Below are 27,836 nucleotides of genomic sequence, written 5' to 3'. Positions count from 1 at the left end.
GATTTACCAGTTTATTTCTCAGCAACCAGTAGCCTTAATAATACAATCCTTAGATTATAGCTTTGCGTAAGTACTTTGCTTTAACAAATGAATTCAAATCCTTGTCAGCTTCTTACATCTAGTTTTTAAAAATACAGCCTTTTTTTTTTTTAAGATTTTATTGATTTATTTGACAGAGAGAGACAACAGCGAGAGAGGGAACACAAGCAGGAGGAGTGGGAGAGGGAGAAGCAGGCTTCCTGTGGAGCAGGGAGCCCGATGCGGGGCTCGATCCCAGGACCCTGGGATCATGCCCTGAGCTGAAGGCAGGCGCTTAGCAACTGAGCCACCCAAGTGCCCCTAAAAATACAGACTTAACAAACAGACATTAACTTACGAGGTAAGCTGAAGGAATTTCCAGAACACTGATCTGATCATGGCTGAATGACTCCATGTAGCTAAGTGGCTTTGTAGCTTTTAGGCAGTAAAAATAAACTTCTCAATTTATACCGCTCTCCTGTGAGGAAAGCTTAATCCGATGTTCTGCCATTACTAACGTGGGAAAGCGGCAGCACTATCAAGATGGCATCTGGCAAGACGAAATGGTCCTGAAGTTTGTAGCTATCGATTTCTATGTGGTAAAACCCGTGTCTCGTTCGTTTTCTCCTTAGATCAAATGTTATGATCTCCAGGAAGAAATGCTAACGTTTTGGTGCACGGTGATGGCAATGGCAGGTACAATGGCAAGCAAGTATGATAACAAGAGAGTGGATTGATTACAGTCAGGAAACTTACAGACGGTAAGGTATGAAATACTATCTGGCCGAACACCCAAGATAAAAGGATATAACATGCTTTACTGCTTATGAAGGGGAGGCAGCATGAAGTTTCCTTTCCAACACAAATCTGTAAGTATCTTTTCCCCGGGGGGAAAAGTATATTAAATCAAGTCCATTATAACTTTAGATACAAGTCAGAATTCTGAAAAGGAGGAATACTTAATATATTTTGGAACTGAGAAAGGGAACTTCCACAATGAAATGAATTCAGAGACAAGGACTTTCCTTCCTAATTAATGACCTCTGGCCTGCAAGGCCACCTGTAGAATTTCAAAATGTTCTCCACAACTTTTTCTCCTACCTCCTGCTAGAGGAGGTAGATGGTGTAAATACACTTCACTGTATAACTACCCTCTGAAATCTAAGTATGACTACCCTCGCCAGAATCTCTTAAAGTCTGCCAATCAAAATAAGAGCTCTGATGTATTTTTCTAAATCTCAAAAACTGAGGAATATGAAGTTTTTCAGTTTCTCCTACTTTTCTTACCAAGGGCAAAGGGTTTGGTCAAAGCACATATCATACCTGGCTAAGCTCTAGAGAGAACAACTCTGACAGGTGACGTGAAGAAAAAAAAAAACAAAACAAAACAGCTCCACTGCCTTCTCATAAACACGGAAAAAAAAGAGGAAATGGAAAAGCCCAGGATGACAGATTTTTCAAATACAGTTTTAGTAAAAGGATTATGTCTTTGGGAACTTATACTGTAATTTTACCTCGAACAAGTATAGGGTAGAATGTCTTTGAAAGGGAGCATTTGGAAATTGTAAAATGTTTATTCACTCAACAACTCTCTGTTGAGTGACGACTTTATCAGGACAGCATAAAAGCCAAGAGTTTTTGGAAGTGAAGAATAACTAACAACATGTGCTAAAAGCCTGGTGTCTTATCAGGCTATTTAATACTTATAACAACCATGTGGAACTGTTTCTATTAATACACCCATTTTACTGGCAGGAAAACAAAATAAATGAGTCTCGGAGGAGTTAAGTCATTTGCCAAGGTCACACAGATTAGAGGGAGAGAGCTGGAATTCCATTTGAGGTTGACTAGTAGGCGGCCCCGGGGTTCAGTACCACACTCTATTGTCTAATATTGGGCTAAATATCCTGAAGTATTTAATACATGCTCTTGAGAAACTTTACTGGGGAAAACAGATGGGAGGGGAGATAACTACATGGCAGTTGCTCTGCCGAGGGCTACATGAGGGGCAAATGTGTGGGATGAAAGCGTGTCGGATGGTAACAAATTCTAGAAGATACAGGGTGGAGTGGGTAGGAAATGGGAGTTTAACTTAAGAAAAAGCAAGATATCAAGCTCACTTATATTTGTTTCCTGGCCTGATCTGATATTTGTCCAAGACTTTGCCCTGGAGTTATTCATTTATTTGTGTAAAAATATTTGTTCAGCACCTCCCATGTGCTGACACAGTGGAAAATGTGGACCCTGACTTCATAGTCTAGCAGGGGAGGTTAGGCAGTTTTCAAAGATGGTCACACAGTATCTCCCACCACACAAACTCTTCTGCACTGTGATTCTGCCACTCCCATGTTAAGAAATGAGGTGTGTTTCTCCACCCAGCCCTCTCGCCCCTGGAGTCTGGGTAGGGCTTCTGATAGCTCTGACTATGGGAGAAGTGACACAGTGATGGTCCTGACCTAGCAGCTTCCAATCCCAGACTTCTGGAAGCCAGTCACTATACAGGATCATTCTGAGACCACCATATTATGGAAAGACCAAGCTGTGTGGAGAGATGAGAAGAGAAACTGGGAGAAAGAGACAGAGACAAGCTCAGGAGGAATAAAGTGCCAGACATGGAAGGAAGCTACCTTGGATGTCCAATGGCCAATGGTTGCAGCCACATGGCAGACTCCATGCAAGAACCATGAAGCAGAATCCAGGGAACCCACAGAACCACAACAGAGAAGAAGGAGCTGCTATTTTAACCCACTATGTAGGCTCGAGGGTGGTTTGTTGGGAAGCAATGGATAACAGGAACAGAACTGAATACAAAATTATCCATATGACTGCATAATTAAACTAGAAGAAGAGTACAATTTGAGAAGTCCTAACAATGAACATACCCTCACCTTCTGAGGGGTTTGTGGAAAGCTCTCTGCGTAACTACAGTCAGGGTGAGTCCTGCAGAATGAGGACAGGAAAGAAAAACACGAAAGGGAAAGAATTTGGGCAGAAAGAAGAGGATGGGGATATGCTCATACAATCCAGGAAGGGAGAGAATATCAGCAACCAACCGAGCCAAATGGATAAAAAAAGGCACACGAGGTGGGCTGGAGAGCTGGCAGGTACTGGCTAACGTGGAGCCTTGTAAGCCATGGTGGCTCGTGGCCACTGTGTCCTGGGAGCAGTGGGAGCCAAAGAAGAAGCCAAGTTCTTGACGAAGCCAAGCTTCGTCACAACTAGTGACAAAGATCTGTGGTCGCTGTGGTTGGCATTGCAGGGTCTCAAGGGAAGTCAACAGGGAGAATGACTGGACATGAGGTCTTCGAGATTCAAGAGCAGGATGTCCTAAAGGGAAACTCAGCCTTTACCTTAGGCGTCATGTTGCTGTAAAGTTTTTAGCTAAATAAAATAAAATAAAATGACAAATTTTTTAAAAATGAGTACAGTGTCCAGGAAATTTAGGGAATTTGCTTTCTCAATTCAAACTTTGCAATTCACAAAATGAGTTTAAGTGTATAGTCCACACATAAATCTGACCTAATTCAGGGAGCGAAATGTGGCTAAATTTAATAAACTAAAGAAAATAAAAGAGAAGGAATGGCATGGTTTGAATAAGAAACTTAAATGAATTTTCCACATTTCATGTGGTTTCTTCAGGTCCAAGTTAGCCAAAAATGAGCACATAATGAGCTTCTTATACTTCAGCTTCTGCTCCAGCTTTCTGCTTCTGCCCAGTCTATAATTGTATTTTCTTATTTTATTTATATGCTTTTCTTGAAAATGCCCATGTTTTCAATGACCGCCCTTTAGACGGACAGATACACACTGCCATCACTGCCCTACACACCATCCTCACCCTACATACCAAACACGTAAGACGGGAGAGCTGCTTTCCAAGCACAGCTGCTGCACATCTGGAAGACTCCAAATGGAGGAGGCCTCCTGACAGGTGACAGGCTGTGCTCAAAGGGAGACCAGCACTTCACTACCTGAGGCCAGGAACTACAGGAACTTAAAATACCGTGACAAGAAAAACTGGGAGAATGTAATGTTGCTTACAGTGTTGGGATGTGACTGGTCTTCACCTGCTTTGTTTGCTTTTGTGTTATTTCCTAAGACAAGAATTGTTCAAGAAGTAATGATTAAGAATCATACCACCAGGGGTGCCTGGGTGGCTCAGTCAGTTAAGTGTCTGCCTTTGGCTCAGGTCATGATCTCAGGGTCCTGGAATCGAGCCCTGCGTCGGGCCGCCTGTTCAGTGGGGGGCCTGCTTCTCCCTCTCCCTCTGCCCCTTCCCCCATGCTCTCTTCTCTCTCTGTCTCACTCTCTTTCTCTCAAATAAATAAAATCTAAAAAAAATCATAGTACCAGTGTGCTATTACAATGATATTAAAATGACACTAGGCCAGAGCACCTAGGGAAGTCTGAAGTTCCTCACCTTAGATACTGAGGTGGTCACACAAGGCCAGTGAGAGAAATGATGTGCCATCAAAGCAAGGCAAGCCAATGTGACCTCTATAATGAGGTCTTATTCAGGCTGAATGACAGGGTTGAGGGCTTCTTTAGCCACATTAAGTTCAAGACACTGGAACATCAAAATTGCTCCTCCTTCTCCCAGGCTTCAACTCTGCCTCCTCTCAATCCAAGTTCTTTAAGGTACCACTCTACTGAAACCAGAAAACCTCAGTCTTCTGGAGTTACAGGAAAAGTAGCCAGACCGAAAGACAGAGAACATACAGTATTTACTCCATAAATGGCTCTGACTGGTCTGGAATATATTGGTCCTCCCTTCTCTGGAATAGATACAGAAGGCTGAGTGGAGGAGAAATGAGGAGGAGGAGATAGAGGAGAAGAAGGAAACTGACGTGGCCAGCTTTAGGGGAGAGCCTTGGTCTGTGTCACCCTCAGGGAAGGACCTCTGAGAGGGACTACAACATATCTGGGTTCCAGATCTTTTAAACGGACTCTACCCACCAGGACACTGGCCAACAAAATGTGTTTTAATGAAACAAATCAGATCCATGGACTTCTTCCTCCTGATAGCAACTGTGAGGGAAAAGATGCGCAGACCTTGTTCCCCCAGAGGCTATAATGTGATTTAGAAAACATGTTACATACACGCACACACACAGTGGTACTAATTACTACCAAGAAAGTATTTAAAAAACCTCTATGTGTTTGGAATGCCTGAAGGTCATGGTTTAAGACATATAAAATGAGTGAAAATAACTTAATGTCATATTATAGACTTATACTATCACTGAAAAACTCGTCTAGTTTTATCTCAACCACCTTTGTCCATGAAAATCCATAAAGTGACCCCAACAAAAACATAGCAAATAAGTTCTTTCTTGGCCTCTTAGGCAATTTTAACACAGCAATATTTATCTCTTCAATATATGGAAAAAGCAAAGTCTAGAAAATTCACATATTCATACTTTACTTTTGACATATATTAAAAGAAGAATTTTTTTAAAAAGACCATATTTCCTTCATTGCCGCATGCAAAGTTTATAGCAACCACAAAGTGTCATGTACTTAGTACCAGATCCAAAATCTAATAACCACACATTTATTACAAAATATACTAGATTGTTATATGACTTTTATACTTTATCACAGACTGTTTACTGGGTTGTCTTATAATAATAATCCTTGATGATAATAATTTGTTTCTACCCAACTGTCATTATTACAGTAAGATTTATTTAGTTTAATTATATACAGACCCTCTGAAGACATCTGTTAATGTTTGAGCATCTATTTGTTAATTGGTTTTATTTAACATTTGGGATTATTTAGCAAAATGCTTTGTTCAGGGAATGATGGAAGCCAACCAAGCTCAATTAACTAAATGGTCACCAGAGACCATTTTAGGGAAGGACAGCAAAAAATAAAATGCTTCCACGCATAGGAATACAGTTAAAAAAATTAATATAATCCCATGTCTCCAAGGGGGAAAAAGCCACCCAAGTTCCAATTCCACTTATAAATGTATACCACAAAAGTATAAAAAATGATCACATTATGGTGGCAACAACAACAAAAGAAAGCCAACTAAATGTCTTAACAATAAGAAAATAACTCAAAATAAAAGGGTGTATTCATTCATAGAAAGGAACACAAACATGGACACTAAAAATCTTGTTGCAGAAAAATATTTAGTGATGTGGTAAAATGATTTCAGGATATTGCTAAGTGGAAAAAATAGTACGATCCCAATTTCAATTTAAAACATATGTGTATTTCTAGAGAAAAAAAAAACAGTGAAAGCACACAGTCCGGATTTTAATAATAGTTATCTCTGAGCTAAAAAATTATAGGTGACTTCACTTTATTCTGTGTGCTTTTTTCCTATATTCCAAATCCTCTGTTAGAACTGAATTATTTAAGAAACAAAATAAATCTCATAGACACTTAAATCTAAAATTTAAAAAATCAGTAATATAGAAGTTAATTTATAATTCCAAAAACAATGAGCATTAAGAATGTTTTACAGGAAACAACAAATGTTGGTGAGTATGTGGAGAAAGGGGAACCCTCTTACACTGTTGGTGGGAATGCAAACTGGTGCAGCCACTTTGGAAAACAATATGGAGGTTTCTCAAAAAGTTAAAAATAGAGCTACCCTAAGACCCAGCAATTGCACTACTGGGTATTTACCCCAAAGATACAGATGTAGTGAAAAGAAGGGGCACATGCACCCCAGTGTTCATAGCAGCAATGTCTACAATAGCCAAACTGTGGAAGGAGCCAATATGCCCTTCAACAGATGATGGATAAAGATGTAGTACATATATACAATGGAGTATTACTCAGCCATCAGAAAGGATGAATATCCAACATTTGCATCGACATGGATGGAACTGGAGGGGATTATGCTAAGTGAAGTAAGTCAAGCAGAGAAAGACAATTATCATATTGTTTCACTCATATGTAGAACATAAGCAATAGCACGGAGGAGCATAAGGGAAGGGAGGGAAATCTGAAGGGGGAGAAATCAGAGAGGGAGATGAACCATGAAAGACAATGGACCCCGGGGAAACAAACTAAGAGTTTCAGAGGGGAGGGGGCAACAGGGTGATGGGTATTAAGGAGCGCACGTGTTGTGATGAGCAATGGGTGTTATATGTAACAAATGAATCATTGGACACTATATCAAAAACTAATGATGTACTATATAGTGGATAACTGAACATAATAAAAAAATAAAAAAAAGAATATGTTTTAGACACTGTGAAAAAAAAAAAAGCTTTCTGTACCAAGTTCCCAGGTAATCATTAAGAACCTTGACTACAAAGTGCAAAGCATATAAGAAGAGACACTGCACACTTTATTTTGGGGTGAGTTTTGTTTTGACCCAACTTCATTTTAAAAAGACATTTTGTATTTAAAGAAAAATAAAATAAAATAAAATAAAAAGACATTTTGTTTGGGGGGGGGCGCCTGGGTGGTTCAGTCAGTTAAGGGTCTGACTCTTGATCTCAGCTCAGGTCTTGACCTCAGGGGTCATGAGTTCGAGCCCTGCATTGGGCTCCATGCTGGGCATGGAGCCTAGTTTAAAAATAAAGAGAGAGAGAAAGAGAAAGAGAGAGAGAGAGAAAGAAAAGAAAAGAAAAAAGAAAAGAAAAGAAAGAAAAGAAAAGAAAGAAAGAAAAAGAAAGAAAGAAAGAAAGAAAGAAAGAAAGAAAGAAAGAAAGAAAGAAAGAGAGAGAGAAAGGAAAAAAGAAAGAAAATAAAGGACATTTTGTTTGGGAAGGACATAAGGCTGTTTTCTTGGGATATTCTGAGTATCAGCACTACCAGCTCTGAACTCCTCAAGGCTCACCAAGCACAGCAATAAAGCTGTGAATGTTGTTTAATTTAAACCATTTCCTTAAAGTAAACAGAACTAAGAGTTCATACTGACAAGCACCTCCAGACTTAGGAAGCTTGCTCTGCTCTTCTCTAAGGGGGTTACTGGTCATGTCCTTAGTGATGGGAAAAGGTGGAAAGTCAGTGTCCTCTCCCTGTGTCCATAATGTTTTAAGAATACGCTGCGCCCAGCAGAAATGATGACAAACTCAGGGAAAGTACTAATATACTCAAATTTTCTAAAATTTGTATGTTGTGCACATTGAAGAGAGGAATACTGCTGTGTTCAAGTGCCTCAAAATAACACCCGTGAAAGAAGCTCATTTGCTGTGTTCTTGCTGGTCTCACTCTATGGATTTCCATGGATATATCAAGTAGCTGACAGAGAGGAGACAAGACTTGATTTACTTGGTGACTATAAAGGGTTTGGCCCCCTTTCAGAAGAACATGCCAAATCTTGCTACATTTGCTCAGACTTAACTCGTCTTATGATATAGCTTTCTTTCATATTTAGAAGGTCTCACCCAATTCTAAGAAACTGTTGCATATGAAGTTTTAAAACTGTTTTTTAAAGAAGCTTCACTTAAAATCAGATTTAAACACATATTTCACTGGCTTAATATAGGCCTTCTTTAATTTATTTTTACTATTTGTTGTTGTTGTTGTTGTTGTTAATGCCCTATACAAGCATCCAGGTCACTGACAATTCTTACAGGCTTATATTGGGTCTTTCTCCACCACAGACATCTCTCCCTCAGGAAAGCCCCACTCCAGGCTTAGGAAGGGGAAGAGATGCAAGGGTGTGGACTGGGACTTCATCTCTTTCTAGCTACTGATGGGGTGGTCCCCACAACCCACACATAACCAGCCTCTACCTTCCCCATCCTCAGAACTGCTCACTCATGACAACATCTAGCTGCAAGAGCCAATTTCCTTTCCCAGTCTGAAAAGATGAAGAGAAGGAAAGGGAGAAAGTATGCTACCAAAGAATGAATAAACAACAACAACAACAACAAAAAAGTATTGAAGACTTAATAGTCATGCCGCTTGCATTAGTGCTAAATAAGCAAACGTAATCGACAAAATGTCACTGAGCACATTACTCAGAGCTCCCAAGTCACGCCTGGCAACCCCTGACATGGCAAGGGCATTTAGTTAAGACTACTTCATATTAGCAAAATAGAAAGAAACATGATATACACCCTAGCTGACTTCATCAAGACATGAAGACCTCCACAATGAACATATTCTTTCACTTGTAAAAAAACTGACTTCTTTCTCATCATGGTAACAACGGCAAGAGAAACTTCCAGTTTCCTCTCCATTTAACAAAAGCTGTGTAGTTCAGAAACTGATTAGAGGTGGATACATAATTCAGAAAGTACAGCCCCAAAGAGCAGTCCAAAAGGAAGGCCCCCAGGGAGCGGCAGGAACTAAACCATTTGGAGGAGGTCTTGGAACTTGCAATCTCTACAATCTGTCCTATGATGTGTCCTCAATGAAAGGACAGGCCTTGTAGTCCCTTTCCATTAAGTGATTTGATGAGCATGAAGCATTCAAGTTCTCCCACCACCCAGGACATACTTTGCACATGCATTTCCTCCATGTTTGTCTTTGTCTTTTTTTTGTCTTTCTTTTGAAGGTCCATACAATTATAAACCTAGAAACGCAGTCTGGAAGGATAATTTCCTGGGGCATGATAAAATCTCTTAGAATCACAGAATTTGAACAGGCATTCTTTGTATCTCTTCCTCTCTCAACCACCGTATCATGACCATTTTGGTTGGAAAGTTGCATATTTAAATATTTAAATTAAAAAAAAAAGATCCAACATGTGCGACAAAAATATTCCACGACAATTTCTAAGCCCCTGGTTTTCACTGCCTTCTTTATACCTTCACTAGAGTTTTATTTAGTCTCATCTTACACACCGAAGTCACATCATACACACATTTAATTTATATAAATCCAGCTATAAGGGAACAAGCAAATGAGGAAGAAAGAGCCAAAATTAATGAGTAAAATCTAGTGGGTGACCCCAGTGCTGGTCCATTCAAAGAACACAAGTTCCTGAGGGAGATAAGAGGGAATGAGCTCCTTCTGTGCAGAGGGCACTGGATAATCTAGTTACTAAGAAGAGGGACGAGAGCCAGACTGCCTGGGTATGAATCCTTGGTCTACCACTCAAGTGTGGCCTGTGGCAACTTAATCTGTTTGTGCCTCAGTTTCCTCATCTGTAAAATGGACATGAGTTCATACCTATCTTAGGTTTGTGCTGAGGGATAAATGAGTTCACATTTGTAAAGCCCTTAAACCAGCTCCTGGCATATACTTAATGTCTATATAAGTGTTAGCTGTTGTTATTAATATTTATTTTATTCTTTAACTGTGGTACAGCTCATTTTTTTTTAATTCAACAAAATGATTCACTGTGCACTGTACTTCTGCCACTCTGCGAGGAGTGGGGATACAGTGAACACAACAGAGACCACCCTCCTTATAGGAGCTTACAGTGTCATGGGCCAAACAGATTCAATAAAATGTTCCACCAATTTTCTAATTATAGACCATGGTGGTGAGGAAGGCCATGGAGAAGGATGGGCATCTCACCACACTCCTGGGACTTTGGTGCTTAAAGATACTAAAACGGATAGGTGACTTAAAAGGATTGCCAAAGTTAATTTTGATTATAAACATTTTTTGCCTTCTGAATTATCTTTTTAGAGGCTCGCCCATATATGGGATGTGCTACCACTGTGCAGCGGCTGCAGCAAGCGAGAGACATTCAAGACCTACAAGTAGGGATGAAAATGAGCTCACATCCTGGGTCTTGTCTGGTTCACCTGCCAAGGAAGCCACGAACACTCAAGAACATGATAACGACCCCCACAGTGGAAGAGACAGCAATGAGGTCTCAGTTTGATACTGAAAATATGAAAGAAAAGCATGCAAATCTCAAGTTTTCAGTGGTGGCTGACATAAAGATGATCTAATAGTTGGAGAAAGATACATGCTGATTCTCTGACCACAGAGTAATCTGTAAAGAGAGCTTGTACAAAGAGCTATCAAGATAAAGAAACATTAAATTTTATTTTTTAAAAGAAGTGATTTTTCATTCCTCATGTATACCAAAGAGAAATTCAGTGAAGACCCTATGTCACATATCATTATGAATCAATTTTCTTGACCAAACAGAAAAGTTGATTCAACATCTCCACCTTGAAACACTCTATTATCATGACATTTGTCAAATACTGAAACATCTGACCACTTACCTTTTCCCCAAATAGCACAAGGAACCCAGATAACAAATGAAGGTTGTACTTTGTAACAAGAATAGACAGGAGATTGAATCACAGCAAAACACTTACAAATCAAGAGAGGGGAAGAAAAGTACCAAGAGAGATTAAAAGCACAGAGAACAATAATAGGAAGGAAATCTCTTGTGAAAAGAAGCAGCTGATGGTAACTTAATCGGGACAAAAATGAGTTAGATCTACTTCAGTGACTGAGCTCAAGATGAGGTAATTTCATAAAGTTTATAGAAAGTCACTTGAAAATTATACAACTTGTTTTTCTTCTCTACTTTTAGAGGGAAGGGAAATAAAAGTTCTCCATGAGGGAACTGATCTTCAGAAAAAAGCATTTACAAGCCCAGTTGACGAATGTTACCTATTAACTAGAAGATTATCCTTAATTCTCATTTGGGTAGAAAAATCACTTTAGAACTGAGAAAGTCCCTCTGAGTTTCAGGGAAAGATTTTGACACAGAAATAAGGGGGAAAAAATCTTAAAACAGGGATGCCAAGTGTATGGAGAAAGAAATTAAAATCAGAGTTAAAAGAGTTGAGCCCCAGGCGACTATAGGGCACAACAAAGGTAAGCTGGGGCAAATTCTCAGTTTTGTGAAAATAACACACGCGGCATATAACACAGGACTTGCTGGGTTGTCAGCGACAGAAAATAAATTCTAAGTTGGGGTAACAAAAACTGAAATCTCTCTTCGCTGGGATGGAAGCTGAAGATGCTCCAACGCTCCAACAGACATTCTCAAACATGAGAATCACCCCAAAGGCTTGCTGGGCCCCACCCCAGAGTTTTTGATTCAGTAGTTTCAGGCAGATGAAGAATTTGCATTTCTAAAAAGGTTCCAGGTGATGCCATTCCTACTTGTCCAAGCACCTTGAGGAGCTCTGAGTTAGAGACAGCTGGACTCTAGGAAAGAGGCCCTATGACCTGGTGAGTCTCTCTCATGCAGCTTTGCTCGGGGATCTTACTCCAGCTGTCACCAGGTGGGAAGGAATACTTATAGCCTCTTGTGCCACCTGGTTTTAGTTCATGATCCCACAGGCAGGTGATTTTCGTCATGAGTGTCAGGAGGAGAACAGCAGGGTGGCCTCTGACTGGATTGAGGGGCTCTGTCAGGACACCGCCCCCAAAAGCAACCTTCATGCCAGGGAGGTAGCAGAGCAACACCTGGGTTGCTGGTAAAACACCTGGGCCAGGTATAAGGGTTCTCTGTGGGCAGGAGCGGGGAAGAGAGAATCCAAGTGGGGATACAGAGAGCAAAAGAAGGCATCAACAGGATCACACGGGATCACAAGAAGTATCACCAAAGAAATAAGAGAGTCATGGGAAAGCATGATGAGCAAAGAACAGTAGGACGACGTGGTTATCACAGCCCACAATAAAGTCCACTTTAGCAACCAGGTGTACCATGTACAATCAAATTCCCTCATGATACTGTTTGTTACACACATATCACCCATCTAAACTCACAGAGCAGTGCTTCTCACATAATCTGTGGTGAAGGACAATTTTTTCTTAAATGCCCTGACAGTCACTGACTGATGTTTTTGTAAAATACAATCATCTGAATCGCGAGAAAATTGATCTTCCACTTATGTCATGGCAATGGCAACTTGCAATACAAGTTTCTAGATGATGATTCTGTTTCCATACTTATTACAGACCTAAAACAGCCCACAGGCTGGTGTTTCTACACAAACTGGCACTGGACCAATACCACTTACCAGTGTAAAGAACATTCAAAGAACACAAGTTCCTGAGGGAGATGGAAGGGAATGAGCTCCTTCTGTGCAGAGGGCACTGGATAATCTAGTTACTAAGAAGAGGGATGAGAGCCAGACTGCCTGGGTATGAATCCTTGCTCTACCACTCAAGTGTGGCCTGTGGCAAGGTCTACCACCTACTGTAGACCACAGCAGACCAGGTCTCTGTCACAACTACTCAGTTAATTAAGGACATGAATGAGCAGAGCTGTGTTCCTATAAAACTTTATTTATAAAAACAGGCACGAGGCAGAATTTGGCTGTAAAATCCAGTATGCCTACCCCTGCTATAGACCAGTGCTTCTCAAACTCTAATGCACATAGAATTATCTGGGGGTCCTGTGAAAACACAAATTCTGACCCTTTGGATCTGAGGTAGGGCTGAGATCCTGCATTTCTAACAGCCTTCAAGTTGATGTCAGCATTGATAGTCCATGGCCCACATTTTGAGGAGTAAGGCTCCACAGACTCTTCTCTGTGAACCCAGAGACTAGGATGTGACGTCAATATTTTTTTTTTAAAGATTTTATTTATTTGTTCATGAGAGACAGACAGAGAGAGAGAGGCAGAGGGAGAAACAGGCTCCCAAGGAGCAGGAAGCCCGACACGGAACTCGATCCCAGGACCCTGGGGTCATGACCCGAGCCGAAGGCAGACGCCTAACCATCTGAGCCACCCAGGCGCCCTGTGACGTCAATATTAATAGGTGCTTTACAGCGGGTCTTCTTTGAGCTTAGAAAGGACTGTGTGTGTCAGTTAGGCACAAGTTTTCCTCTGCTTTGAAGGGATGATGACAATCAAGAGGACTTGATAAGGAGAGCCTCATTGGAACCAATGACGTCAAATGTTGGATGGTTTTCCATTCTCCCAATCAGCTCACAACCTGACAAGGTGATCAAGGAACAGTCAAATGACTGCTCGCTTACTGACTGCAGGAATATCAAGCTGTGTCCACTAGGGGGAGGAAACTAAGATGATGGTGAGGCTCTAATTTCGGTCCTATTGTCTTACCTAAGACATTCTGCATTGCTCAATACATTGGTGCAGCTTACAATAGGTAGTGCTTTTAAGGGTATATTTGTATAGAAGAACAGAATCACAGAATTTATTCTTTCAGGAAAGGTTCTCTTTGCACATTTCTTTTGTATTTTTTACTTTTACTGCTTTCACTCTTCTCATTTGATTATCAAACTCCTGTTTGGGAATTTGGTCAGCAGAGTCCATATCTGGATTAACTATTTGGTTGTTCAGTTTAATGGACAGGAATATCCACTCATAAGATGTAATCACTAATCACAGGTCATTAACACACGGAAAAATATCAGATGTCTAAATTTAGGCATTTCCCCTCATACCTGCTACCCAAATGACCACATTCTTGGATTAAAATGACACACTGAATGAAGATTCTACATCATTTATATCTCTAACTCAGAGAACTGTACTACTTGGGATTAACAAGCAAGTGAAATCTAGAAGGTCAAGGGTTAAAGCTCCAAAAGGATTTTCTGCTCACCATTTATGATCCTAAGGCCTCTGAGTATTAGAGCAGACACCTAAAAGTTTGCTCAAAAATATTCTACTGGAGTTTTAATTGAGAAAAAGGGATATGTCCAGAATGCTTACAGATAACGATTAATGAAAGAACTCACAGATAAGCTGGAAGAAAAATAATTAACTTGGATTTGTGCAGCTGCCCCTTGGGAATGCTAACTAATATGTGTGTTCAGAGTGCTCCATTTCATAAGACCTCAACGTGGAAACAGAGCATCCCCAGGAGAGGGTCCTGGAGATGGAGATAAAATATCTATTGATACTCACAAAGGACCTCTAACTGCAAGACAGTTACCACCCAAATTAAAGTTGCAGCATAAACTATTCAAGTGGACAAAACCTTTTTAAGCCTATAAGAAAACAAATGACATGGCTTAGAACACTTTGGTAAAGAAGTAGTGAGTAAACACAAAGGAAAGAAGGGCAGGTCCAGTGGGTGCAGATGTGGGACAGATTCCCCTCCCTGGGAGGATTCATGTCATCACCTACAAACCCAAACTCCACATCTAATAGTCATGATGCATCTTTCTCGAAGGTAAACATTCCTGAGAGGTTTTCTTGGACAAACCTATCCAAAATAACAAATTTCTGGCATTCTGAGGTCCCCCTTTCGATTTTATTTTTTAACCCCATAAGTATCACCACCCAGTGTATTAGTTATTTCTTTGATATTATGTATTTATTTATTCATTGATTTAATTTAATTGGGCAGCTCCAAGAGAACAAGACTCTGTTTCACTCACTGCTCTACAACTCAGTGTCTAGAAGAATGCCTGGCATATATAAAACAATAGATTGTCAATAGATTATCATCTGGCTGATGTTACTGAATGGGTTTCTGGCCAGCTTCATCATTCTGTGATCTGGAGAACTAGTCCTGATGTCATAAAGGGGTCTTTGAGGAGTTGACCCCAATAAGCTGAAGGGAACCACCTCCTCCATAAAGTCAATTCTTGCTGTGGGATGAGCCTTGTCAACCTCCTGGCTGACACACTGACATGTACCTATGGCTGAGTTCCTGCCTTAGTTTCCTGCCTGGTACTCCAGTCTCCCTAGAACGAAGCTTCTGCTCGTGGGATGCTTTATGTGAGTGCAGCGTGGCCTCTGCACTACAGCCTAGAGACTGTGGTACTGGCTACCTGTTAACAGAATTCCCTAAATACTACTTAAGAATTGCCTCCCTGTGTTTATACTCTCCTTATCTTCTACTCACATGCTCCTTTCAGGTAAGACTGCTGCCCACTCACAATTCTTCTTGGAGAGCTATTACCTGCAGCTGCTGTGTCTGGCTGCTGGACAGGACCTCACCCCAGCATCTGCAAAGAGGACCTTCCCTCCATTGCTTCCCTGACCCTGGGGGACAAGTCCAGCTCTAGACAATTGTCCCTCCCCGGCTGCCCCATGCCATTAGAGTCTTGCCAGACACATGGTGCTGGCATCTAGCTTGGGAAATTGTTTCACAAGGACAACTCATTAACTTATTATGCATTCATTCCTTCCTGGCTGAGAACATTCAGCTATATGATTTACATGAAATAAAGAGACTGTCAATATGAATTTGCTCTGAAAAGACATTTTTGGAGAACCCACTATGTTCTTTGAACCATTAGAGCGGCTAGAAAAAATGAAGTATATAATAATAGTTGAACAAAATAAAACCAGGGGCTGGAAAAAAAAAAACTCAAGGAAAAACTGTAAGCTATTTTTAAAGAATATGGAGTAAATGGAAAGCTTAATGAAAAAGTAGCAAGAAGTGGGAGGGGAAAGAAGAAATAATATCTCTAGGCAATTTTACAGGATTTAAAAAGAGAAATGTATGAACAAAAGAGATGATTAAGTGGTGAGGACTATAACCTGCAAATATCCCGTAGTAAAGAGGATGGAGAAGGGGACAAATTATCACCAAGGCGGCATGTGATGCAGGGCTAGAGGTTAACAAGACACCTACTTTACAAGTTTACCTGGAGCACCTTGCTCTTTACAAAGACAGAAGATGCATAGAGAAATCAAGGGATTCTTAGGAAGAACGTTGGCAAGAAAGAACAAGGAAAAATAAAGGTAAGTTTATTCTTGTACTTCTGGCAAGTCTTGTTCTGGACTCAGTGTCACCTCATTGAGCCGCATATATCAGGAGGATAGCAGGGAGACCTTGAACTGAGCTGTCAGGAAGGGACATCAGGCCACATTTGGAACTGTTAAGTATTTCAGAATCTGGGCAATTCAGAATGACTGTATCAAATATTAAAGAATGACTCATTAATCCTGAGATAATTAAAACAAAGTCAGATCAGCAACCCACTGAGGTAGTAAATGCATAAGTCACTAAAGGGGGGTCTAGGTTGGCCCTGGAGTATGGTGATTTTCTTTTTTTCATTGTTATAAAAATCTGTTCTGTACCACAAAGTTTATCACACTTGTTACTATTACATTTATTTATTAACTATACTGTACTCTGCTTCAGCAAACCAGACTTAAAAGTTCACACATTTTCTGAAAGAGATTTTAAATGCTGAGTTTCTTTAAATAACTTTCTAAATAACAAGATACCTTTAAAACACTGCCCATTTTTAACACACTTGTAAAACTGATGGTCTCTCTCAGGGAGACCAGCTAACAACACTGGAAGATGTGTATCATGTAACACTGGATTTTTTAAAAAAGGCCATCAAAAGGAAGGGCATTCTAATAATAACCTTATAAAGAAGATAAGTATAGATAATTTTTAGAAGGAAATTTAACAAAATTATAATAGTGGTTGTATTACGGTAATAAAGTTAGGGACGATTTTTTTTTAATCTCATACTTTCAGTAGGAAATGTAAATTTCTAAAAGTGGAAAAAAAATCAATTTTTTAAAAATAAAGAAAACTTTCAAAAAGTACAAAGTGAAGGGACTTAAAGGTGTAAGGAAATCATTCTTACCTGAAAAGTGGAAAAATTAAGTTAAAATTTTCTCAAGATTTATTCATCTAATCGTTAAAGGCAATATGTCTAAAAAGCCATTACTAACACATTTTGAAGGTTCTCAAGAATCAAAATCCTTCCCTTTAGGAAGCATGTAAAAGGAAATTATGAAAAGAAAGATTTTTTTTTACTTTACATTCAGACTAGGGGTTCCTGACTGTCTTTTCTTAGAAAGATAAAATGGAGTAGCTCTTTCATATAATCTCTGAAGAGCTATCCATAATTATCCAAAACATTATTCAGGCAATTCTCCTCATCCACAGTAGTCATGCTCCATAACTTTACAGTGAACACTGAGTCAGCAAATACCGAACCAATGCTCCCAAAGAAATGCAGGGTTAGGTTCCTGCAAGCCTCTGGTCACAACATCTTCCTCAAAAGAGCAGTACATAACCTTGTTTTCTGTGTGTTTCTGCTTAAGGACACCTTATTTAATATATATTGTTAATTCATTGCTATCGAATTCATGGCCAATAGCACTCTAACTCACACTTGAACAAAGCTTATCTCATATATATTTTCTCTGTGAGGTGCATCACACGAGACATGACTTAGGAAAACCAGACAGCACTGTGGCACATTTTAAATAGCAAAATAGGCACTCTTCTCATTGATGACAGCCTTCTACATTCCTTCCACCTCTACCTAGTATGGTGATAAGTTGGCAGGAAGTGTGAACACCTTAAAACCTGCATACATATTCACCCTCATACTTTTAGGAATTCATCTTATATGAATAACCTGAACTGTACATAAAGTTAAGAGTACAAAGAGGTTCACGGCAGCATTATTTTAGGCTAGAAACACCCTGAATACCAAATAACAGAGGACTGCTTAAGTAAATTTATATATTCATACAACTGAATACTATTCAGCTCCTGAAGATGTTGGAGAAGAGTGTACAAGGACAGGGAAAAGGTATGTAAAAAGTGGGAAAAATTAGACTAAATAATAGTGTCAATCATATTGACACTAATTTTGTCAAAAATACTACACTACATAGTCATGTAAAATAGTATATGTAAATGTAACGACTTATTTTGGTACTTTCCTATATTTTATGTTTCCCTAATTTAATAATTAGGAAAAAAGGGGATGCTGTTTAATAAAACACCCTAAAAAAAGACAAAATGCTATATATTTTGCAAGCCACGATGAGTCAAGCCGATTTCTTCAGTGAGCCCACATGGACATGTTGTTCATTTAGGAACAACAAAATCATCCCTAGTTCTTAATTCTCTGGCAGTGGGTGGAGGGCAGTGTAGAGGGAGGAAGAAAGAGAATTCACAGTGTCTTCTGTCTCCGGAATGCAGTGGGGCTCGTCCCACTAGACTACAACTCACCCCTGTAGAGGTAGAGGAACCAGAACCCCTCGCATCTCAAAGGTGCTTCACCTTGTTCTCCAGCATTGTTTTCCAAAGTTTACTCTCCACATCTAGTGATTCCCCTACCAGACATTATTTGGATTCAAAAACAATACCTCAAAAATAATAATAGCAAAACTTTCAGATGCCTGATCATTCTACAATTATAAGATAATTCTTAAGACTTAGAGATACCTCACATTAATCCTGGCTATTATTTGGTCACCTCGTTAGAAAACGCACTATTTTTCCATTGTTGAATTTAACCACGTCTTTTCTCTGTGCAATAACATTGAGAGAGAGAAAAAAAAACACCTAACTCTTCCAATCATTATATATTATTTCCAATATATATGACACCAAACGTTTATCAGTGATTCATTTCTCTTTAACAGTCTACAAAGGCTTCTCCATACAGGATTCATAATCAATTACTGTGCATGTTGGGACGAATGATGAAATTTACTGAAATATCCCCAAGTCTGTTAAAATTCTTCAAATTACTTACCATGAAACAAACAAAGCACATTCAAATTTGAATTCTGAGAAGCAGAGCAAAGAGTAAAAATCTTATTTTTGATTTATTTCTGAGAGTATGTCAGCAAGGAGCATGAAAATACTTGTAGAGTGTTCCATTAGGGATGCATGAAAAATGCAGTCACTATCAGGCACACGGATCTTGTGTAAGACACAGAACCACCCGCCTTCCCAGGACCCAGTTCTTACTGGGAAGTGCTGTTCGGTAACATGGAATGAGCATATGCTGGGCAAGGACAGCCAGACATTGTTGGAAATTTGGATCAACTGGACATTAGAGAAAGAAATGCAAGACAAGAGGAAAAGTACTTTGAGGAAAGGAAGAGCAATGAGTGTGGGGCAACTGGCTTTCCATTCTCTAGCTCCCATACAGTGTTACCCTACACATGGGTGAAACCAGAGAACAGGTTACCAGTTCATAAGTACAAAGTCGTTTGTATTCTTCTCAGACTAGACTATCAGGTAGCCAATCACCACACAGAATGTCTGCCTGGACTTTTACTCCTTCCAACTCATATGAAAGTAAAATTTATTTTCAAAGAGGCCTGTAAGAACAGGGATGGGGGAGTTATTTCAAAAATAATGCTCATGTTGTTTAAAGGATTGGGCATTATATTCGAAAATCAATCCCTATAAAAGTTCTATTACTTCCCCCCCCCCCAAATAAATGTTCCCTTGCAGATATGGTATTTCAGCAAATACACATGGTCTTGTAATAAAATGAGTCTTGTTGCGAGCCTCTGACATAAACATGTAAATAAGTGAAAAAGAGGTTCCTGTGTCTTATACTTAAATATATTCTAAATGTATGATAATCAACAATATGTGTGTAAGGCATTTAGCACATATTAATCCCAAAACATATTTATGGAGGTTCCTCAAAAAGTTGAAAATGGAGCTACACTATGACACAGCAATTGCACTACTGGGTATTTACCCCAAAGATACAAATGTAGTGATCCAAAGGGGTACATCCACCCCAATGTTTATAGCAGCAATGTCCACAATAGCCAAACTATGGAAAGAGCCAAGATGTCCATCAACAGATGAATGGATAAAGAAGATGTGGTGTATATATATATAATGGAATATTATGCAGCCATGAAAAAAAAGAAATCTTGCCATTTGCAATGATGTGGATGGAACTAGAGGGTATTATGCTAAGCAAAATAAGTCAATCAGAGAAAGACATGTATCATATGATCTCACTGATATGAGGAATTCTTTTTTTTAAAAGATTTTATTTATTTATTTGACAGAGAGAGAGATAGCGAGAGCAGGAATACAAGCAGGGGGAATGGGAGAGAGAGAAGCAGGCTTCCTGCTGAGCAGGGAGCCCGACGTGGGACTCAATCCCAGGACCCTGGGATCATGACCTGAACCGAAGGCAGAGGCTTAACAACTGAGCCACCCAGGAGCCCGATATGAGGAATTCTTAATCTCAGGAAACAAACTGAGGGTTGATGGAGTGGTGGGGGGTAGGAGGGATGGGGTGGCTGGGTGATAGTCATTGGGGAGGGTATGTGCTATGGTGAGCACTGTGAATTGTGTAAGACTGATGAATCACAGACCTGTACCTCTGAAACAAATAATACATTATATGTAAAAAAAAAAAAAAGATAGTAGGAAGGGAAGAATGAAGGGGGGGATTTGGGGGGGAGATGAACCATGAGAGACTATGGACTCTGAGAAACAAACTGAGGGTTCTAGAGGGTAGGGGAGTGGGAGGATGGGTTAGCCTGGTGATGGGTATTAAAGAGGGCATGTATTGAATGGAGCACTGGGTGTTATATGCAAACAATGAATCATGGAACACTACATCAAAAACTAATGACGTATGGTGATTAACATAACATAATAAAATAAAATTTAAAAAAAACTGAAGGCATTTGCATGCTGAAAATATGGCATGCAGTTTTCTTTCTCCAGCCTCAAATTCTAGAGACTTTTGAAGCACACATCACAGAGCCAAAATAGCTGGACTCTTCTCAAATTTATACCAAATGATATTCTGTGGTTCTTGCAGACATGAATTTAATCCTCCCTTGATTAAATTGTGTTTTCTGGGTTGTCTGAACAGAGAATCACCGCAAGCTACTGAATTGCTTACACATTTCATCGACTTCAAAACAATACATGCAATAACACTGATGTCAATAAACCTGTTTCAGACACCTCCCGTCCCGTCCATGACCGCTTAGTCCCTCCCCTTTCAATAATTATAAATCTAAGCCTTAGAAATGATAATGAAATTGAACATTCAAAAAAACAACAGCACACACTAAAGTTTTCATTGTGCTTTAGAAATGTCTGCCAACCACTTACACATATAGGATCTCTGTTGATATTCAAAGCCATGCTTCCAGGGATTACTTTCATGTCCACTCTACAGACAAGGTAACAGAAGTTTAAAGAGTACACCCTAATAGCTAATAAATATATGAAAAGGTGTTCAACCTCACTGGTCATGAGAGAAAGCACTCAGTGTCATTGGAAACCACCATACATCTATCAGAATGACTGAAACTGGAAAGGCCTGACTGTACTGAGTGTTGGTAAGGATGTGGAGAAACTGGAACTCCCATACACGGTTACCAGAGTGTAAATGGGCACATCTGGAGACCTGCTTGGTAGTACCCATTCAAGCTGAATGTGTGTGTATGTTATGACCCAAAAATCCTAGTTCCAAGAATATATCCCATGGAAATGTGCTCCAAAGGACTTGTATGAAAACATGTTCATAGCAACGTAATAGTCAAAACTGAGTAACACAAATGTTCATCAACAGAAAAGGATAAAGGGTTCTGGAAGAGTCACACAATAGAATACCATACAGCAGTAAGAATGAGTGAACCACTGCTACATAAAATGTGGATGAATCTTACAAATGAAAGTTAAATGGAAGATGGCAAACACAAAAGAGTGTACCCTGTATGATCCTATTTATATTAAGCTGAAATTTATATTAAGGCAAAATAAATGGATGACATTAGAAATTGGGAGAGCTATGTTACCTTTGGGGAGAGAGCAGGGAAGGAGAACCATGGGGCAGGAGCTCATTACTGGCTCCTGAGATGCTGGTTGTCTAAGTCTGTTGAGGCTGCTGTAACAAATTACCATAGACTGAGTGGTAAGACAACAAACATTTATTTTTCACAATTTTAGAGGTCGGAAGTCCAAGATGAAGGCACTGACAGATTCAGTGTCTCATGAGATCCCATTTCTTGGTACAGAAATGGCCATCATCTAGATACATCCTCACATGGAGGAAGGGGTGAAGGAGTTCTCTGGGGAGATCTCCTTTATAAGGGTACTAATCCCACTCATGAGGCTCCACTTTCATGACATAATTACCTTTCAAAGGCCCTACTTCCTAATACCATCACATTGGAGATTAGGATTTCAACATATGAATTTTCAGGGGACATAAACATTTAGTCCATAACACTGGTCATGTTCTATTTTGTGACCTGGCTGCCAGTTACATAGCTATGTTCACTTTGTGATAATTTATCAAGCTATATACTTTTGATTTGCATACTGTTCTGTATGTAGGTCATACTTCAATAAGTATTAAGAGTTTTAAATGATACTGTCATATAAAATTATTCCTCCTTTAAATGGGAAATGTATATGTGTATCTCAATTAATGGAATGAACAAGTCTCTGATTAAATGTTCTTACCACAAAAAAGAAATTATAATTACAGAACAGGATGGAAGGTAATGCTATATTGGTGATTATACCGCAACATACAGATGTATCAAATAAACACATTATATACTTCAAACTTATATGATGTTATATGTCAATTATATCTCAATTAAAAAATTTTAATAAAGCTAACCTCCAAATACTAAAAAAAATAAATGAAGCAACCCTCCGAGGTAATAAGTAATGTTATTATTTCATTTTATGAAAGAAGAAACTGAGATAGATAGAAGTAAAATTATGTGCTCAAGCTCTCACAACCAGTAAGTGGTAAAGATATGACTGGAACCTGGGCAGTCTGGCACCTGAGCCCCACTAAGAACCCCTTCTTTTTTGAACTAGTACTTGGTGCTTATGCAGCACATTTGTTTCTGGATATTTAAAGAGCTTTGAAAAACACTTTACATTAATTATACCAGCAGCAAAAAATAATAATATTTAAAGAAACAAAAATTTAAAAATAAAGAGTTTTGAAATATGACTTTAAATTGGATCTAAACCAGGAAGCACGAACGGATCAGGTGTGGTGATTTCACGAATGTCAATCACACACTACTGGTTTTTGAAATCAGGCCTTCAGAGGGCAACAGATGTGCTTAACTTTGGCCAACAGAGTGGGGGTGACTATTGAGATTCCTGTCAACTATTTTTTCCTTTTATTCATTTGTGTAAGATGTTTTATATACTCCAGATGTCATTTGTACTCATTTTCTACACCTTTGGAATTCTAAGTTTAGAATTAGAAGTAAAAGCCAAAGCATGATTCAGGAAAACAAAAACTTAAGGATAACACTCTTTGGAGGGCTTTTCCTTTAAGTGTGTTCAAATTCTTTATAGATTACCACAAAAACCCTACTTCTACTTCCTATTTTATGTGATTTTTACTCCTTTTGATTTAAAGAACACTAATGCTTAGAATTCTGTATGAAGATCAGATCATACCACCAGCAGAACAAACTCTACTGTCTTTCTCTCATCTCCAGCCCAACTTGAAAATAAGAGAATTATAAAACATTTAATGTGAATTCAGTTTTGTAAGTGAGCTATCTTGAAAAGATTCTTGTTTTAGACAATTTGGCAGAGGAGCTCTGTTTCATATATATTACAAACAAATAAGGAACCTATTAGTGATAAAGGCATTTATGTTAGGTCCCAGTGAGTATCAGCATTCGGGCTAATAGTCAAGCAAAATAAATTTAAGTTTCAGCTCTATGGCTGAAATGGTAGAAATATAGGTTAACCCATAATATTGTTCTTGAATGATGACATTTATAACATTTATTACTTGATCAATAGAATTAGCTCACACACATGATGAACAAGTAGTTGTTACTATCAGTTGATTCAAGTTTAACAGGCCTTTCGCAATTTTGAGTTTGTGTTTTTAACTCACTAATCCTTACATCTAACAAGAAAATACCTTTGTAATAATTAGCTTTGGGTTTTTGGGATTCTCTACTTCTGGGCAGCTGAATGGGGTTCTACTTGAAATAATTACTGCTAGAACTACAACCAGTTTTCTTGCAAAATCAAATCAATTCATCTATACTATTTTTAAGTCTCTGTTCTCTGAAATCTGTTAAACAACGCCAGGATTGAAAATACCCATTACATTTCCATGCTTTTTATCTGTCTTTGAAATTTTAAGATTTGGAAAATTTACAGTGAGATGAGCTATGCATTCATTTTCCTGATATAGCATGAGAAAAATAAAATAACTCCCACATATCTTTCTCTACCCAAGATGACAGGCAATCTCAAAAAAGTTTAAATACTCTAAGCATTTGAAAATATTCCATAAGGTAAAGTCAAAATTTTTTAAGAGACTCTTTTTAAAAAAACGGCTCTGCAAGTGATTTTTCCTTCCCTTCCTGTATTTTTACAAAATTAAAATTCCAGATCAGCCGCTAAGAAAAGATATTCCAAAGAAAATGCAATGATTGTCCTGGTAGACTTACTCCCTCGATAGCTCTCTATTATTCTTAGCACTGAATTTCAGTAGACACTAAAAGTTCAGTATTTTATCACAGTTGCCCTGTTCTCTGAATACTTTGTGGTTCAAGCATTTAAAGAGCTGTGTGTTAGTTATATTCACGGTATTTAGAGATTTCAATTGATAGGAAACTCTCTGGGAGGAAAATGATCCTTCCCTTAGTAAATGAGAAGGGGCACCTAGGTGGCTCAGTCAGTTAAGCATCTGCCTTCGGACCAGGTCATGGCCCCAGGGTCCTGGGATTGAGCCCACATCAGGCTCCCTGCTCAGTGGGGAGTCTGCTTCCCCCTCTGCCTTTGCCCCTCTCCCCCAGCTCCTGCTCTCTCTATATAACTATATCAAATAAATAAATAAAATCTTAAAAAAGGAAAGTAATAGTAAGAAGAAGGGATAAATAAATTAATAACTAGGAAGACACTGATAATATTCCTACTTAACCAATGAAAACAAGGTACTTATATAAACAGAAAAACCAACTGTAAACACTTATATAAATAGAAAAACCCCACAAACACGGCTAGGTGACTGAATTTTGATGACAGTGCTCTTCCTGGATAGCACTGGAGAGCTAAAGATTAGCAGCTGATAATACCCTACCATTTATTTTGTGAATCAGAAGGACAGGAGTTAGCAAAAATGTAAGGTGAGCAACCATCTGAGTCATAATGAAAACAGACAAGCATACTACTAATGTAAAACAAAACTTTATATATGCGAACCAAAAGACTATTATTGGTACACTTATTAATGAGAAGCTTCCATATTAAGTTCAGACCACATTTCTTTAAAAAAATCTGGTATCATTTTATGATTTTCCTAGTGATGGTTCACATTTCCCATGTCTTCAGATACCTTAAGAACCAAGAGAATGTCTCAGATACTCTAACAGTATCAAGATCATGATTCTCAAAGTTTAAAGTCAAATGGCGGTGGTACACACACACCTCACAGAATTGTAAAGAGAAATAAATGACATGTATCAGACGTTCAAAACATGTTAGTCTTCTCCTTGTCATAAACGTCCTCCTAAACCATGTTGTCATAGACCAGTGAGTACCTGCGGTCGAAACAGAGCATATGGGTATTGAACTTGAGAAGGGTTTACTGAATCCCTACTATGCACTAGCGTGTGTGTGAGAGCTATGTAGTAGGCCAGGAGAAAAGAGGTTCATAAAGCAACATTCTATACTAGCTAGCACACGTTATAAACTATGAAAATTAAAAAGCATACAAAAGAATGTGGGGTCATTACTTTCTAGTGATACATAGTTTTATAATCCTTTAATTTTCTTCTGTCTCCAATTGTATGATAATACTTGCAGCACGTTTATGGAAGGAATGCGACTGAGTCCTCTAAGTCACGTAAGAGCTTTAGTGTACATTACTCAAATAAGGTTTCATGTCAACCAATGTTTCACTGTCTGGTGCACTCCCCCCTTTTTATTTCCTCCTATCTCTCAGAACTTCAGAAGCACAGCATCTGAAATAAGGTCCTGGAGGCACTTATCAGTCTTTCATCTGAAATGAATAACTCATTGTGTACTTCAAGCAGATATAGAAGCAGGATTTGCATCTGTGGCTGCAAAGTAAAGCATCCGGAAAAAGGCAGCTCTTGAGGGTGAAAAATCAGAAAATTATGCAATTTCCCTACAAAGACAGAGGTTACCTTAGGATCGGCTGTGAGCAGTTTGAAAGCTTGATATACTTGAGCTTCCTTTACACCACCACCGAGATCCAAAAAGTTGGCTGGCTTCCCACCATTCAGGAAGATGATGTCACAAGTAGCCATGGCAAGTCCAGCACCATTCACTGGGAAATGTAAATGGCACACAAGACAGGATAAATTTAGTAACACGAAAGGGTGAATGAACCATTTCCCTCCCCCATAATGCCAAAGAGAACCCTGTCACTACCAGGTCAATGTCCTGCCTGGAACTGTGTTCCACCAGGTAAATTCATAGACTTTTAGGATAAATCAGGAAATGTGCAAAAGAATAAACAAAAAAACCTGGGAATAGGAAGACAGGTTTGTTGAGAAGTTACGTCATTCTGGGAAACAGATAAAAAGGAAGGGTTTCCATAATTAATTAATTTGGGGTAGTAGTAGAAGATGGAGTTTTGGGTTCTGGAAAAATACAGAACTCAAGAGAACCGGGAAAGAGAGAAGGCTACAAGAAGTTGCTTGGGTCTGTGAATTACATTCTTTTTAATATCCTTTAAGAGACCTGAGGAAAAAATGGAATTTGTTTAATTTTTGGCTTGCTGAGAATATGCTTTGAATGCACCATCCCTCTGGGGTTGAGCCACGAGGGTCCCAACTTCAGTAGGGCTCCATACATTTTTACACTCAGTGCAACCATGCATGTTTATAGGTTATGTGGATTAACTCAGAAAACAAATGAATAAATGATAGCATCCAAATAATACTCTTATCCCTCTGCTCCTTCTTCAAATTATTATAAGAAATGTTCACTAGCAACCTGATCATTAAAACTAGAACCAAAATGTGCTAACATCTTAGGGCGTTTTTTTTTTTGTTTTTTTTTTTTTAAGAAAATAAAGAGTTTTAGCACTGCAATTCTTATTTTCCAGAGCTGAGTTTTATTGACCAATTGTACTTTTTTGGCTTCTTATACTTAATTAATATGAAATTACTTCCCTCAGGTTAGATAGGAAGAAAAAAAAAAAAAAAGCAGACCTCCTGAACACAGCAGAAACTCTCAAAGTAAAATATACTTCACTTTTTCTGACCCTTGAATTCCCCAGACAAGCCTATGAACTGTGAGTA

At 38.9% G+C, this 27,836-nt stretch overlaps 1 protein-coding gene across 1 annotated transcript in view; it reads right to left on the bottom strand.

Annotated features, from left to right (window-relative positions):
- Window positions 1-27,836, bottom strand: part of SUCLG2 (succinate-CoA ligase GDP-forming subunit beta) — a 276,580-nt gene that overhangs the window by 73,796 nt on the left and 174,948 nt on the right. Inside the window, exon 9 of the mRNA XM_028110361.2 lies at window positions 26,715-26,857. Within this exon, the coding sequence (XP_027966162.2) occupies window positions 26,715-26,857 (143 nt within the window). The remainder of the gene's footprint in view (window positions 1-26,714; window positions 26,858-27,836) is intronic.

This window comes from Eumetopias jubatus, unplaced genomic scaffold, assembly GCF_037043125.1.
Source record: "Eumetopias jubatus isolate StellerSeaLion01/CBP00866 unplaced genomic scaffold, mEumJub1_p1.0 scaffold_1, whole genome shotgun sequence".
Classification (NCBI taxonomy): Eukaryota; Metazoa; Chordata; class Mammalia; order Carnivora; family Otariidae; genus Eumetopias; species Eumetopias jubatus.
This window is presented reverse-complemented; position numbering and strand designations above follow the sequence as displayed.